Genomic DNA, 13,115 nt, shown 5'->3' with positions numbered 1-13,115 from the left:
ACCTCTTTCTGTTCAACAATTATCTTGTCAAAGTCATTATGATATTCAACATTTCTAATAGTTTCTTTTCCACATCTCAACATTTTTAAAACTTACTACATGCTCACCTTTTATGATGAATGTTGGACTTTTTTGATGAATGTTTTCAACATTTCTAGTTTCCGTTTAGTTACTACTACATATGAAGTTCCAACAATTTTACAGAAATAGGTTCAACTGTTCTGAATTCAACATCATATTGTTCAACAATTTTTCACCATTAGGTTCATCAGTTTTAGAAATTTAACCTCTTATTGTTAAACAATTAGTCATTATGATATTCAACATTTCTAACAGTTCTAACAGTTCCTTTTCCACATCCCAACATTTCTAAAACTTACTACAATTCTATGTTTATTATTAACAGGTGCTCCAGCTCTTCATGAGAAGATGATTCATTTTAGGGTGGTTGATGTTTCTTAGCTGAGGATCAAATAGACCTGGAGTTTACTTAGTTAATTATTACTGATTTGTGTTTTTTTCCTCAAATTTCTGTAATAACAACTCCCTTCTCACTTGTATTTTTTTGGTTTGGACATATCTTACCGATCACATGTAAAAATTACATATTAGTATATTAAACTTCAAACATTAAGTTTGAAGTTTGAAGTTTAAATTACATATTAGTATATCATTTTCCCACCTGTTAGTATCCCACTTCAAACCACATGCCCAGCAAAATAGTCAAAAAAATGCAATGGAAGGCGCATGGAAAAAATAAATAATGTGCTGAAAAGGATAATTAATGCGAGGGTGCGCTCAAAAAGACGAAGGCGCGCGGAAAAAATAATTAACGCGAGGCGCTCTCAAAAAGTCGAAGGCGCGCGCATTCATGTGATGGAACGGAACGGAAACAGTCAAGCTTTATTTTTTAAACAATTTTTTTCTAAAACAAAGAAACTGTCAAGCTGGCCCTTGCTGGGCTTAACTATGTTCCAGCAGACGTGTAGGAGCCCCCAGCAGCATGCCAATGCAAGCAACGGCCCCAGTATGGCAGGCCAGCAACATGCCATGGAGCCTGGCAGGTACGCTTTTCTTTGTCTTTCCTTTTGATTGATGAAGTGCTACATTCAACACTTTTTCAATGTTAATCCAACAATTTGAGTAAACTAGACCAACCTTTTGAGTAAAAATATCTATGTCCCGAACGTTGAAGTAGTTATTCAAAAATATTGAACTAGTGTATTAAAATATTGAGATAATAAAATAAAAAATTAGATGGCATATTGGATCTCGTTGCGCTGCGTTAATTCCAACGGATATTGTAGCTCAAAGGAAATTCGAATTGGATATATGGTTTAAAAGGAAAGATCATTACAATTTGAAACTTGTTTAGCATCCCATCCACTCCCTCCTCTCACGTTGTGACACCTGTATATTTACCAAATCTTGTTGAGACAAAATCGTTAGTTACAAATATATTTATTTTAGGACGGATGGAATACACATGCCGTCACATGCGCATACGCATAGAACAGACGCTAGTGCACATCAGTTTGCAATCGTAACGAATCGGATTTCGAACATGCGTGTATTTTCTTTGTGCACCTAATCTGCCTTCATAAGCTCAATTTCTTTCGTACGACTGCCGCCGCGCGCAGCAACAAAATTGTCAGAACAGCTCGCGGGTAATCTGCACCACCGACGAGTAGGTCCCGGTGATCACCACCAGCGAACCCAGCGCCAGGATCGCGACGATCGCCGCGGCCTCCGCGGCGCGCCGCGGCGGCCCGAACACCCTGACGTAGCAGACGCAGGGCAGCAGCATGCACGCGCCCACGTTGAGCAGCGACCCCACGAGCGCCATCAGGTACGCGAAGAAGGGCACCGCCAGCGCCACGGCCACCATGCTGAGCACCAGCAGCGTCCTCACCGCCACCGACACAGCCGGGCCCGAGCCGCCGCAGCCGGCGGCGCCGCGGATCCTCCCCTCGACGGCCGTCGCGATCGGCGTCACCATCAGCGCGTACTTGGACAGCGGGTTGATCAGCGTGGTGAAGATGGCGATCTTGGAGCTCAGCCGCGCCGCGGGGAGGTTCAGCGTCACCTGGGACGCCACGCCGTCGCCGTACATAAGGTACCCGAGCACGGCCATCGACCCGTAGTTGACCGTGCACAGCACGAAGCATATCGCAAGCATCTGCTTGTCATAAGATTCCAAACATTGTTGACCAGTGAATTCTTCATTGTCGTTGTAATTGTGACAGGCCCGCATGAACATGTACGCGTCGCCATTGGTCATACCTTTGGGAACCGATGCTTTTCCTTCATGGAGGTGTAGAGCGTCGGGAACACGGCGTGGCCGCCGTAGCAGAAGGTGTAGAGCCCGAGAGCCGTGGGGAGCCCCGTGGGCCGCAGCGCCACCGTGCCCGGCGCGGAGAACCCGACGCCGTCGAAGGCGGCGGCCCAGAGCACGCTGAGGACGATGAGGAGCGACGCGAACACGCCCGTCGCGGAGAAGTAGGAGAGCACGCCGAGGCTGCGCAGCCACGTGGTGGGCGCGACCACGAGCGCGACGAGCACGACGAACAGCTGCTTCCCGGCGAGCGTCGCGGGGCCCAGGCTGACGCTGGCGCCCGGGAAGAGCTTGTCGAGGTTGTCGCCGTCGAGGATGAGGAAGCCGATGGCGACGAGGTAGAGCTCGGCGTACATGAAGGCCGAGACGAGGAGGCGGCCGCCACGGCCGAAGGCGCGCTCGCCGATGTCCGGGTAGGTCCGGACGGCCGGGTCGGCGGCCATGCAGCGCTGGAGGAGGAGGCCGGTGTGCCAGCAGATGGCGGCCACGGCGGCCAGCAGCGCCAGGCTCAGCCAGCCGCCCTCCGAGAGCGCGTAGGGCACCGACAGCAGCCCAACCCCTGATCGGCAACGGTGCGCGCGCCGTCACGTCAGATCAAAGGCATGGTATGAATCGAGAAACAGCCCTAGCTAGCTGCAAGCAGAAAACATGGCACACCTGACAAGACATTGAGGCCGTTGAGGCAAGTCTGCACGAAGCTGGCGTTGCCGTCGCCGTCGTCGTCGGCATCCGCCTTCTTCTCCGGCCGCGCGGCCTCGTAGCGCCCGAGGAGCGGCTCGTCATAGCCCACCGGCACGACGCATTCTGGCGGACAGATCGATTTAACAACCGCCATGGCGTACCTTTTGTACGCACCGAAATTGGTCCGCCCGCGACCCTCTCTGTCCCGTGGGTACTTGCTTATATAGCCCATGAAGCAGTAGGTGGGGAGCACAAAAGCGCGCTGGTAACCATATAAGTACTTTCTGTCTGGTCGTTGTAGTTTTTATCCAAAATCAAATCTCTCAAATTTTAACTAAATTTATAAAAAATATATTAATATACATTAAATACTAAATACAACGCACTATCGTAACATATTTTCTTGTATATTTTGCTATGAATTTGATCAAAATTAGATAAGTTTGACTTAAATAAAGCTAAAACAACCTACATTTTAAAATAAAGTAATATGTATTATTTTACAAAGTATTTAGCGGTGATAATTTGTCAAATTTGCAATCGCAACGCGTATAGGAGATTAGCGGCAAAGTTCAGAGAGGTACGAGACATGTTAGGATTTAAGAATTTTATATGAGAGGATGCCCGATCTTGATCTAAGGCTCCCGATTCAATAAATTTTTCGCCCCTAAATCTATCACATAACTAGCCATTCCTTTATTTTGTTTATGCTTGATCTTTAACGTTGGACACTTTAAGTTCAACCATCAATATCCAACATTTATTTAGATTGGCAACCAATATTCATATTACTATATTCATTATTAAAAATATTTTCATCATATAGAACTTTTTTTATTGAAGATATATAATATCTTTTTATGGATATTGCTAATCAAAATATTGCATTATATTGCGAACAGAATCCACGGTTATATAAGAGCATCTCCAACAATGGTTTAGTTTAGAGCTAAGAAGCTAACTGAATCAATTTTTTATTAGGTAAATATTGCAAAAAAGTATGAAACTGGCATGGAGTGGAAGCTATATAATCTCGCTCGTTTTTCGATGCAACTTTCTCACAACATGATTTTTAAAGCTGTGTTACACATGAAACCCACATCAACTTATAAGCTATTAGCTGGTGGTGCAATTATATAACTGTGACCGGATCCGAGGAAAAATCGTGCGGCGCTGCATCGTCAGCCCAAGCACTCAACAAGCTAGGGGCCCTCCAGCGACAGCGTTGCCTGCCACGGTCATGGCCCAGAGGAAGTACTCCAGAGTTAAACCATCTCCAGTTACATACAACTCATCTCAGCTCACATACTGACCAGTGACCACGCGTTTCAGGAAACAGTTGCGTGTCACTCGCTTTCCTTTTCGATTGACCCCGCCGCCGCTTGATTGGCAGGCAAGTGGTGGCCGGTCGATGGGTCGGCGTCTGCAACAGGACAACGGCGAGATGCCCGGCCCGGCCACCGCGGCGAAAGGAAACTTTGCTTTACATTTGGCGCCGCCGCGTCTAGCTCTCTGGCATGTCTGCACACAAGGCTCCCGGTGCCATACATCGGCGTCCCCCGGCAAAGCCCCGGCGTTTTTGTCCAACTGCCTGCCGGCCACCGCGTGTTTGATCTCTGTTCTCTATCACCTGAACTTGTTGTATGCCGAGCAGTTGACAACGATAAAGTTTGATGCAAAAGCATAGAAGCTAGGCTAGCTCTTGCAGAGCATGTTCCATCTTCCCCCCTTTACTCCCGGACACCTAATTGTTTACTTGCATGGCCATGCAACGACACGTTGGAATTAGGTCGGTCCACATGCATGGAGCAAAGGAAAAAAGACATGCTTGTTAGGCTTTGAAAATCGGTGGAATTGGGCTTTATTAAGAATCTAAACCTGTATTATGATAATCATGGAAATACATTGTGACAATATAACATTATAACCCATATCGTTCGGCACATAATAAATAAGAAAGGCATTGCAATTGCTGGTAATACTAAGGCTAAAGTTCTAAGGTAGTGTTTGGTTGGCTCAAATGTAACGTAATCTGATTACTGAACGTAACGAATCCCATTACATATGTTTGGTTGCGGTGGTTTGTAATCAATTAACACTGTAATCGAACCCTTACCTAAATAATATCTATACAAGCTTGTTACCCCTCCTCCCCCACCGTAATCAGATATAGCACCCACACAGTAATCTGATTACGTTACCAGAGTGCAACCAAACAAAGAGGGCAATCACCCATTTCACCGCCAAATACACTGTAATCTGATTCTCTTTGCGTTTACATTACCTTAGCACGAACCAAACACTATCTAAATATTTCTAACTCTCCACTAGGCTTGCCACTAGGTATCCATACCTTCTCTTAAAATCCACCCACTTCATATGGCTAGAAAATTATATACTCATTAGAAATGGGAAGGGTATAATTAATTAATTGGATATGTATATATACGTAGCACAAAGTTAATTATCCATTAGATATGGATGGGATTTGAAAGGATAAAGAGTGGAGAATAATTATTTGGATTTAGGTGTGAATAAGAGTGGATTTGCCCATACCCTCCCAGTAGCAGGCCTGCTCCTCACTGTGCGCTCCACGCTACGCTATAAAATACTTTTACCGGCGGACCCTCTCCCCGCATCTCCACTCGGTAGTACGTGCTTTGTCCACCACATACCATTCCGATACACGTACAACTGCGCGAACACCATGTTGACACCACAAAGTGTAGTCGAAGGATCTCGCAAGACGTAAATGTCAGGGCCTTCAATTAGTGCATGCACGCACCTTATTACCATAAATTCCTTCACCTCACCTCACTGTAGAGTAATCACTTAGTAGTACGATGCGTTAAAGGCTTGAACTAGCACTAATCAACTACCAGTTTCATTGTAGTGTATGGACGAGATGCATCGAGAGCGCGCACGTGGAGAAATGTAGACGTTCGTCGAATGATCGTCATCGGGCAGGATCTTGCTGTCGGTTCCGCTCACAGGCCGGTTCAAGGCCACCATGCATTTCTCCACGTGGTCCGACAGGCTGAGAACCGATTGATTCCGACTACTGGGGGTGCTCGTGCTCCGATTAGATCGGTGGCATCGCGCCATCGCCAGATGCCACAGATAGCAGCGATACAGGTAGCCCCCGCCCGGGGTCGCACCGTCCTTGCGTCCCTGGCCGCGCGCGCGGCCGCTGCCACCGCAACCGCGCCGGTGGCCATCGCTGCCGATCCGCGCCGCGTGCGCTCCGGGTTTCGCGCTCGACGGGCGATCCAGCCGGATACGAACGGCCGTGCCGTGTGCGGGGAAGTAAAAGCCAACTCGATTCATCGTAGGATCAAGACCCTAGCGTTTTCTGCACTTACACTTCGCTAGCTACAGCCTACGAGTCACGACGATGCAGAGGTTGACAGTACCAACGGACCAAGGGAAATTTTGCTTCAACCTTGGTCCTTGACAACAGACATGCGTGATGGTGCAACACCAAGGTCTTATTTAATTGTCAAAGTTTGGAGATGCCAAATTACTGTTACAATACTGTAGCACACTGTAGCGTTTCATTTGTATTTGTGAATTATTGTCCAAACATTGACTAATTAGGCTCAAAAGATTCGTCTCGCAAAGTACAACAAAACTGTGCAATTAGTTTTTAATTTCGTCTACATTTAGTACTCCATGCATGTACCGCAAGTTTGATGTGATGGGGAATCTTCTTTTTGCATAATGCCAAAGTTGGAAGTTAGGGGTGAAGTAAACAAGAGCCAAGTGCGATATATAGGACAGCGCAGTGAAGTGAAATTGGTCGGAGAGTCGCAGTTGATCCACGGTACAAAACTGGTACGTGTTAACCCTGCATAAAATGGACTTGCGTGTGGACTTCTTTAGAATCGGAGCACATGAGAACTGGCAGAAAAAAGACGCACCGCTGAGCCGTTCCAGCTTATCCCTTCACATTTCAGACAACACACACTGGTAAAACAAACGTGTTAAGCCAGGGTTCTCCGCTGGTGAGCAAGCGTCTGCAGCTCTACGACCTGAACAGAAAGAGATCCTCGTGCGCTTATCTTCTCTGACGCCCAGGATTAACCACCCTCTTGCAGTGACTACTCGGCGACAGTAGATACCAATAGGATGAAATTCGAAAGGAAAAATGCCGACCAAAAAAAAGCTTCTCTATTTCCACACTGAATCGCTCAGGAACCGGAGTGCAGGGACGCCTTTCACCTCCACATCAAGGAGCGGTGCCTGGATCAGCTTCAGGCCGCCAAGTTCACGGTCCTCCCTTATAGCACTGAAGGCGCGTGCTTGTTCCTGAAATTGTCAAGTTTCCACTCAGACACTGAAAGCTAGTACAACCGATGTGCCATTCGGGAACAAGCCTTTGACAAATATATGGCACGCTAAATAGCCATCCAAAAGCAGTAAACTTGTGGTGCATGGGCTTGTCCTCTCCGGATCAAGTGCTAGAAGCCATGGGACATGTTGCGAGTTGCAAGAATGGCAGAAGTTTGCTTACCCTCCGTTTTGCAGCGCAGAATCTGCAGTCGGATGCAGATGGTTGTAGCACTTGATTTACGACGAGCCTTCTTGTGTGCGCCCTAACCTTCTTTAAGGACGCGTGGAATCTTGATGACTCGTCAACTGCCATCATCTGGGAAAACAAGGGCCCACAAGTAAGAATAAGCTGACTCCTCGTTGCAGCCAGCCTTGTATGTATTTCATGATCTCATGTCGACAGACTTTTTTCTTTCTTTTGAATCAGACTGAATGTACCCAACAACATAATGATATTGTTCATGGTAGCCCACACATACAAGAGTAAACATGACTCCAGATGTCAACAGGGTATAACTACAGTTAAAAACAAATAGCTGTTGGTCTTTCAAAATAAAAAAAAATAGCTGTTGCCGCAATTGCAAAAATGGTGGTAGCTTTTACCGTTGGAATTGTGACAATGATGAATTCTGTTGCTCGTGGATCAAACAAAAGCTCACGCACTCTGGCAGTCTGCTGCCTTAGTTCCTCTAGCCTGGAAGACTTGAAACAAGATGATAAACTTGTAGTTTGCTTTTCAACCCACATTAATATAAATCAACTGGGAACTATTGCACACTTACAATTAATTGCCCGTTCTCAGGAGACAACTTTAAGGCTGGCACGAATGAAGCGGCATTTACACCCTGAAATTACAATGTGCAGTAACATGCATTACACATTTGCATAACAAAAAGACTGATTCCAGGTCCACGAAAAACTCAAAGGGAAGAATGTTGCCAGAAATTTTTCCAATTTTCCAAGCTTGTAGAAGTTTTGTTATACTTGTAGCCTTGAAGAGGTACACTCTATTTGTACCACTTCTCTTCTTTAACAATTCAATACCACCAACATGCATTTGCAACAAAAGTGTACTGCAGTATACAGTTATTCCACATTGAGGCAAGTCAATTATATTGTGATTTTTGACTTTGTGATTGCGTGCTGCGTTGAATTTACCGTCTTCTATTTCACAACAGCATGTCTAAATAGGGATTGGTGAAATGGAACTAAACACATTTACTCCGTAATCCAACAGAGTACAAACGACTCAAAACAGGGAAACCCAGAAAAACAGTTTGGTATAACAGTTTACAGACAAACAGACATATATGAGTTTCATGGAGGTAGCATTCAGTTGTAACAGATAAAATCACTAGTTACATTAAACCTCACCTTAATGAGCATATCTTGCAACTTTTCAATCCAATTATTAGCTGACAGAAGCTTAAGTGTATGTCCCTGTGCAATAAATTTGTAGCCAAATAATTGTCAGTGAATGGAAAAAAAAAGATAAAAAGTATAGTCTGATTGAAAATATTGTGGTGAGAAGGGGACAAACAGTGGACGGAGCATCCAGCACTATACGCCTAAATTTATCGGTACCTTGCAGTTCAATTGATTTTATCAGCTGCAAAGGATACACATCAAGCGATGAGTAATTTTGGAAAGTGCACCAGCAAATAATAAATCATGTAAATTTTGATTGATACCTCTGATAGTGCATATGCTTCTTCAAGTCCAGGGGGGATTCTATTCAGCATCTCATTGAGCGTAAACTTTGCAAGAAATTAAGGTAAGACAAATGTATGCATAAGTAATATGATCTGAGCAAGGAATTAAAAGAAATAAAACTTCTCTTCTCGAGCAACAGCAAAGTAGCGAACAAAGGTTTAGTTTTTGGCAATCTCCACGGAACTAGACAGCAGAGAACCAAAAGTGTAAGTGCTATCTGGGATCAACAGATCACTAAACTACAATGCTGAAGAACTGATCCAATGATACATGCTAAAGAACAAAAACAAGCATACGAACCTAATAGCCCCTAGAAAAGTTCAAGCATTCCAAATTCACCTCAGGGCACAATACCAAAAAAAGAGAATATCAGTGCAGCAATCAATACACACTTAGCCAGCAAAGAACTATAGCTTGAACCTTTATGGTCACATTCATCCAGTGATGTGGTCAACAATATATTGGAGGGCCATTAAAACGAAATGGAGAAGGAAAATGCACATTTTCTGTGAAGTTTATACCGGATTAGCAGATGCAAGCCCCATCCTTCCAAGTACATTGTTGATGAAAGATCCAAAACTTGTTTCCCCCTCTATCTTCACACAGCCAATCTGTAAAAGAATGTGTTCCAACCAATATAACAGATAGTCAAAGCCAAACTAGCATGACAGGAAAGAGACCAGTGATGCCAGAAAATGCATCATCACCCCATGGGTGCCATCCAGCTGGGAGTGGAACGTTTTGGATTATCTTTGGGCATAAAAACAAAACCAAGCATTTGATTTACAGAAATGAGCCGTGAAATGCTAGATCCCTTAGGTTATTCAGAAGTAATTCGTCAAGATCATGCACCAAAGAACTAAAAACTATTAGAAAGTGCAGCCAGATAGATCCAACCTATTCTTGAAATAGACAACTCGCGCACACTCCATTCCAGGAAGAAAAAATCAATGCAGTTAGATTTATTAGATTTAATGCTAAAATATCAGTATTAAGATTGAAACTCCAGAGAATGGCAAGTTCGCCAGTGAGCTAAAAGAACGAACGAATGGGTTACCACCAAACACAATCCAAGGTGTTTATTTTCCAACTGGACAGCACCTGCTTAATCACGGAAGTGCAGAGAATATACAAAGTACAATGGCAAAAATTCTAGCATAACTTCCCATACCTCAGTTGCATAAAGAGAGTCAAATCCATCAATACGTACAGATTTGCCGTCACTCACGTCCCAGTCCTATAAACAGCATAAGCAAGACACTCAACATAGATACTAAAAAACTCAATTCAAGCAGCATGTACACAACATAGGCGTTCAGAGATACTTGTTCAAATGAAGCACACAGTGATCGTGTTAGGTCTGTAGACACGATGAGTGTCGGTTCGCCATGCTTGGCAAACTTCACAGCAAGTGACGCGGCCATGCTAGTTCTCCCAACACCACCTTTGCCTCCAAGCACATAGTACCTCTGCGTACCGTGAAGCATCTCGCTGAACCCGCCACTCACATCCACTGGACTGGAACTGTATCTTTCTGTCCAAGGTTTCAGCAGGGGCACAGTCAGTATTTTCTTTCAAATTCAGGGGAGCATCTCGGGTTGTAATTAGTAAATCATTTCTGAAGCAAGAGTACCAGACACGACAAAATTGAAGGGATCCCACAAAATCTAATATTTAGAACATTCCCGAACAATAAATACTAGACCGTGTATGAGCTGCGACCACCAACTCTTGGTTGCAAAAAAAGAAAAAAGGAGGAGGAATGCAAAGGGGGATTTCTAAAGCACCACATCGGAAGACGCACGCATTGTCTTCCAGCTGCATGAGAAAGGGATGGGCAAGGGGGCAAACCTTGGGAGATCCGGTGAGACACGAGAGGCTCCGCTGCCGCCGGCGCCGAAATCCGGCGGTAGGCAGCGGCGGCGAGTCGCCGGGACGTAGGGTTTAGGAGAGCCGCCATTTTGGTCCGGCAGTGGGTTTAGCCGTTGGGTCGGGACCCTCGTACTTTCGGCCTTTCGGGGATGTGGGTCGAGAGTCGGGACGGGTTCTTGGCTTCTTGCAATTTTGGGAGGTCTTCCTCGTCCTTTTATCTGTTATTAAAATATTTAATGGAAAAGATGTCACAAAGGTCAAGATGGCCGAGTTGGTCTAAGGCGCCAGTTTCAGGTACTGGTCCGAAAGGGCATGGGTTCGAATCCCATTCTTGACAAATGCTTTTTAGTTTTTGCTGTTGAAAATGGAACTTTTTTTCGATCGCACTCCATTATCTTTGAGATGGAAACAGCTGCATTAGCAGGACTACAGTCATCAGCATCTAGCTCCTATCAGGTGCAGAAATAGAACGGAAGGACTCGGTAAGATGGATGGACAAAATGTACTCTCTTGTCTTCTGTATGCTATACGACTTCAAACTGTACCTTAAAAAGTAGTAATTTGGGATGGAATGCGTAGCAAAAACTGTGTACCTAAAAAAACGGGGGGAGTATAAAGGAGGAACAAGTGAGCAAGTGATTGTTGGATGTTCCAAACTTTGAATTTAAAACACCGATAGAAGTGTAACTTAGTGGAAAGTAGTTCTTAAAAGAATATTCTTGCGATATTCTAAGTCATAAGAAAATGAAATGTGCAGTTACATGAAATTGAGTCTTTCAGTTAATATCTTCACAGTTCGTTGTAACCGTACGATTCAGTTTTGTATTGATTATTGTCCTCTAAGGCACCCAATGAAAGTTTCAACCTTGTTAATTAGGATGCTTTCTTTAGTGGTAACAAATTTAACAAGAGATGAAACTGGATTGGACACAGGTATCAACTCTTGATGAGTCATGAAGCTCATGGTGAGACTGCATCAAGCTACTTTGCTGAGCCACCTCCTCGAGGACCGTGACCCCGGCTATATCCGGGACGTCGCCGTCAGCCGGAACAGGGGCTCCATCAAGTACGTCGAGATGGAAACCCGGCCACGAACAGTGATCAAGACCATGCCTGACTCCTACTTGGAATGGGTGCGCGTAGGATCGAGGCGCTCCGAGGTCATCCCTGGTAGCTGGAAGGCCACGACGTGGAGCATGGCGGCATTGCCGGGCGGTTCGTGGACGGACTGGCGGAGTGAGTGCGAAGTCGAAGCGAAAGACGTTGCCGTGGACGCCTCCGGGGACCTGCTGCTTTCTAAGCTGAGTGGCAGGGCAACGTTGCCGGAAGTTCCGGTGGCGTATCCCACCGTAAGCATGGACGACGATACTGTCTACTTGCTCTCTAGGACCGAATACAAGGGTGAGGAAAAGTTGGAGCTGGTGGTTGCTGTCGATGTTTGGAACAAAACCCTGCGAGGAGCAGCGAAGCTTGACGCCCAGAAGAGCTTCATGTTCATGCCCGCCTACTGCACCAGCGAGATCTGCAGATATCTGAGCAAGAGCACGGGAGGTACAAGCGAAGATCTTAATAAACTAACTGAAAAGGAAGCTGCTAAACTAACTGAAACAACAGCTGACGACGAGCAGACCGAGCAGATGAGAAGTCTTGGGCTAATAGACTGACGAACGAATGCTCGGCAACAGCACGGCACGTAATGTTATTATTTTTTTCTTGGTTACATTTCCTTCCAGCAGTTTTATGTCTTGTTGCCCATTGGAGGCAACCCAACGTAGCCTACGCGTACAAAATAGGACACGTATTAACTCATATATGCAAACAGAATACATCATAGCGAACTGTGTCGAGCGAAGTCCGCTTATCTTGCTTGTTAGTCTGTCTGCAACCCTTGTTTGTGGTCGCTGCAGTGAATGCCAACATTGAGAGCTTGGAATTTACTATAGATGCTAATGCTTGCTGCACTGCTGCAGTGAGTATATGGTTTGTCATTGATGTTGTTAACCTGCTGCAATTGGAAATGTGGCACTACGAAGTTCCAAATTGAAAACAATTATCCTAAATAAACCGTTCAGCCCATCGACAGCAAGACGGCATAAAAGATTTTACGATCGCTCATACTAACCAATAAAGTCATCCCTGTGTCTCTCAAAATTCTTCATCTGGTGTGCCCTAACTGAGGAAT

General features: G+C 45.3%; 2 protein-coding genes and 1 non-coding gene across 3 annotated transcripts; 1 reads left to right on the top strand and 2 right to left on the bottom strand.

Moving 5' to 3' along the window:
• Window positions 1-1,299: 1,299 nt before the first annotated feature.
• LOC117865464 (amino acid transporter AVT1I) lies at window positions 1,300-3,228 on the bottom strand. Its single transcript, XM_034749676.2, has 3 exons — window positions 2,993-3,228; window positions 2,284-2,894; window positions 1,300-2,179 (listed from the first exon to the last, which is right to left on the bottom strand). Exons 1-3 carry the CDS (start codon window positions 3,168-3,170, stop codon window positions 1,652-1,654), a joined length of 1,317 nt encoding a protein of 438 aa, XP_034605567.2. The 5' UTR covers window positions 3,171-3,228; the 3' UTR covers window positions 1,300-1,651.
• Window positions 3,229-6,939: 3,711 nt separating this feature from the next.
• Window positions 6,940-11,102, bottom strand: LOC117862725 (ATPase GET3B). Its single transcript, XM_034746223.2, has 11 exons — window positions 10,913-11,102; window positions 10,387-10,595; window positions 10,233-10,298; window positions 9,583-9,672; window positions 9,040-9,105; window positions 8,889-8,957; window positions 8,723-8,788; window positions 8,131-8,193; window positions 7,952-8,050; window positions 7,530-7,664; window positions 6,940-7,324 (listed from the first exon to the last, which is right to left on the bottom strand). Exons 1-11 carry the CDS (start codon window positions 11,019-11,021, stop codon window positions 7,187-7,189), a joined length of 1,110 nt encoding a protein of 369 aa, XP_034602114.1. The 5' UTR covers window positions 11,022-11,102; the 3' UTR covers window positions 6,940-7,186.
• An 87-nt stretch (window positions 11,103-11,189) lies between these two features.
• Window positions 11,190-11,270, top strand: TRNAL-CAG (transfer RNA leucine (anticodon CAG)). Its single transcript has one exon. It is a non-coding gene; the product is annotated as a tRNA-Leu (tRNA).
• Window positions 11,271-13,115: the final 1,845 nt, after the last annotated feature.

The sequence above is a fragment of the Setaria viridis genome, chromosome 7 (genome assembly GCF_005286985.2).
Source record: "Setaria viridis chromosome 7, Setaria_viridis_v4.0, whole genome shotgun sequence".
NCBI lineage: Eukaryota > Viridiplantae > Streptophyta > Magnoliopsida > Poales > Poaceae > Setaria > Setaria viridis.
This window is presented reverse-complemented; position numbering and strand designations above follow the sequence as displayed.

What these genes read in the sequence shown, in the direction of transcription:
- LOC117865464 (XM_034749676.2), bottom strand. Translation starts at nt 3,170, where the DNA reads ATGGCGGTTGTTAAATCGATCTGTCCGCCAGAATGCGTCGTGCCGGTG. An exon ending in CGGCCTCAATGTCTTGTCAG is followed by an intron (nt 2,895 to 2,992) that starts GTGTGCCATGTT and finishes GTTGCCGATCAG; the next exon opens with GGGTTGGGCTGCTGTCGGTG. An exon ending in AAAAGCATCGGTTCCCAAAG is followed by an intron (nt 2,180 to 2,283) that starts GTATGACCAATG and finishes TATGACAAGCAG; the next exon opens with ATGCTTGCGATATGCTTCGT.
- LOC117862725 (XM_034746223.2), bottom strand. Translation starts at nt 11,021, where the DNA reads ATGGCGGCTCTCCTAAACCCTACGTCCCGGCGACTCGCCGCCGCTGCC. An exon ending in TGTGTGCTTCATTTGAACAA is followed by an intron (nt 10,299 to 10,386) that starts GTATCTCTGAAC and finishes TGCTGTTTATAG; the next exon opens with GACTGGGACGTGAGTGACGG. An exon ending in TCTGCGCTGCAAAACGGAGG is followed by an intron (nt 7,325 to 7,529) that starts GTAAGCAAACTT and finishes TGACAATTTCAG; the next exon opens with GAACAAGCACGCGCCTTCAG.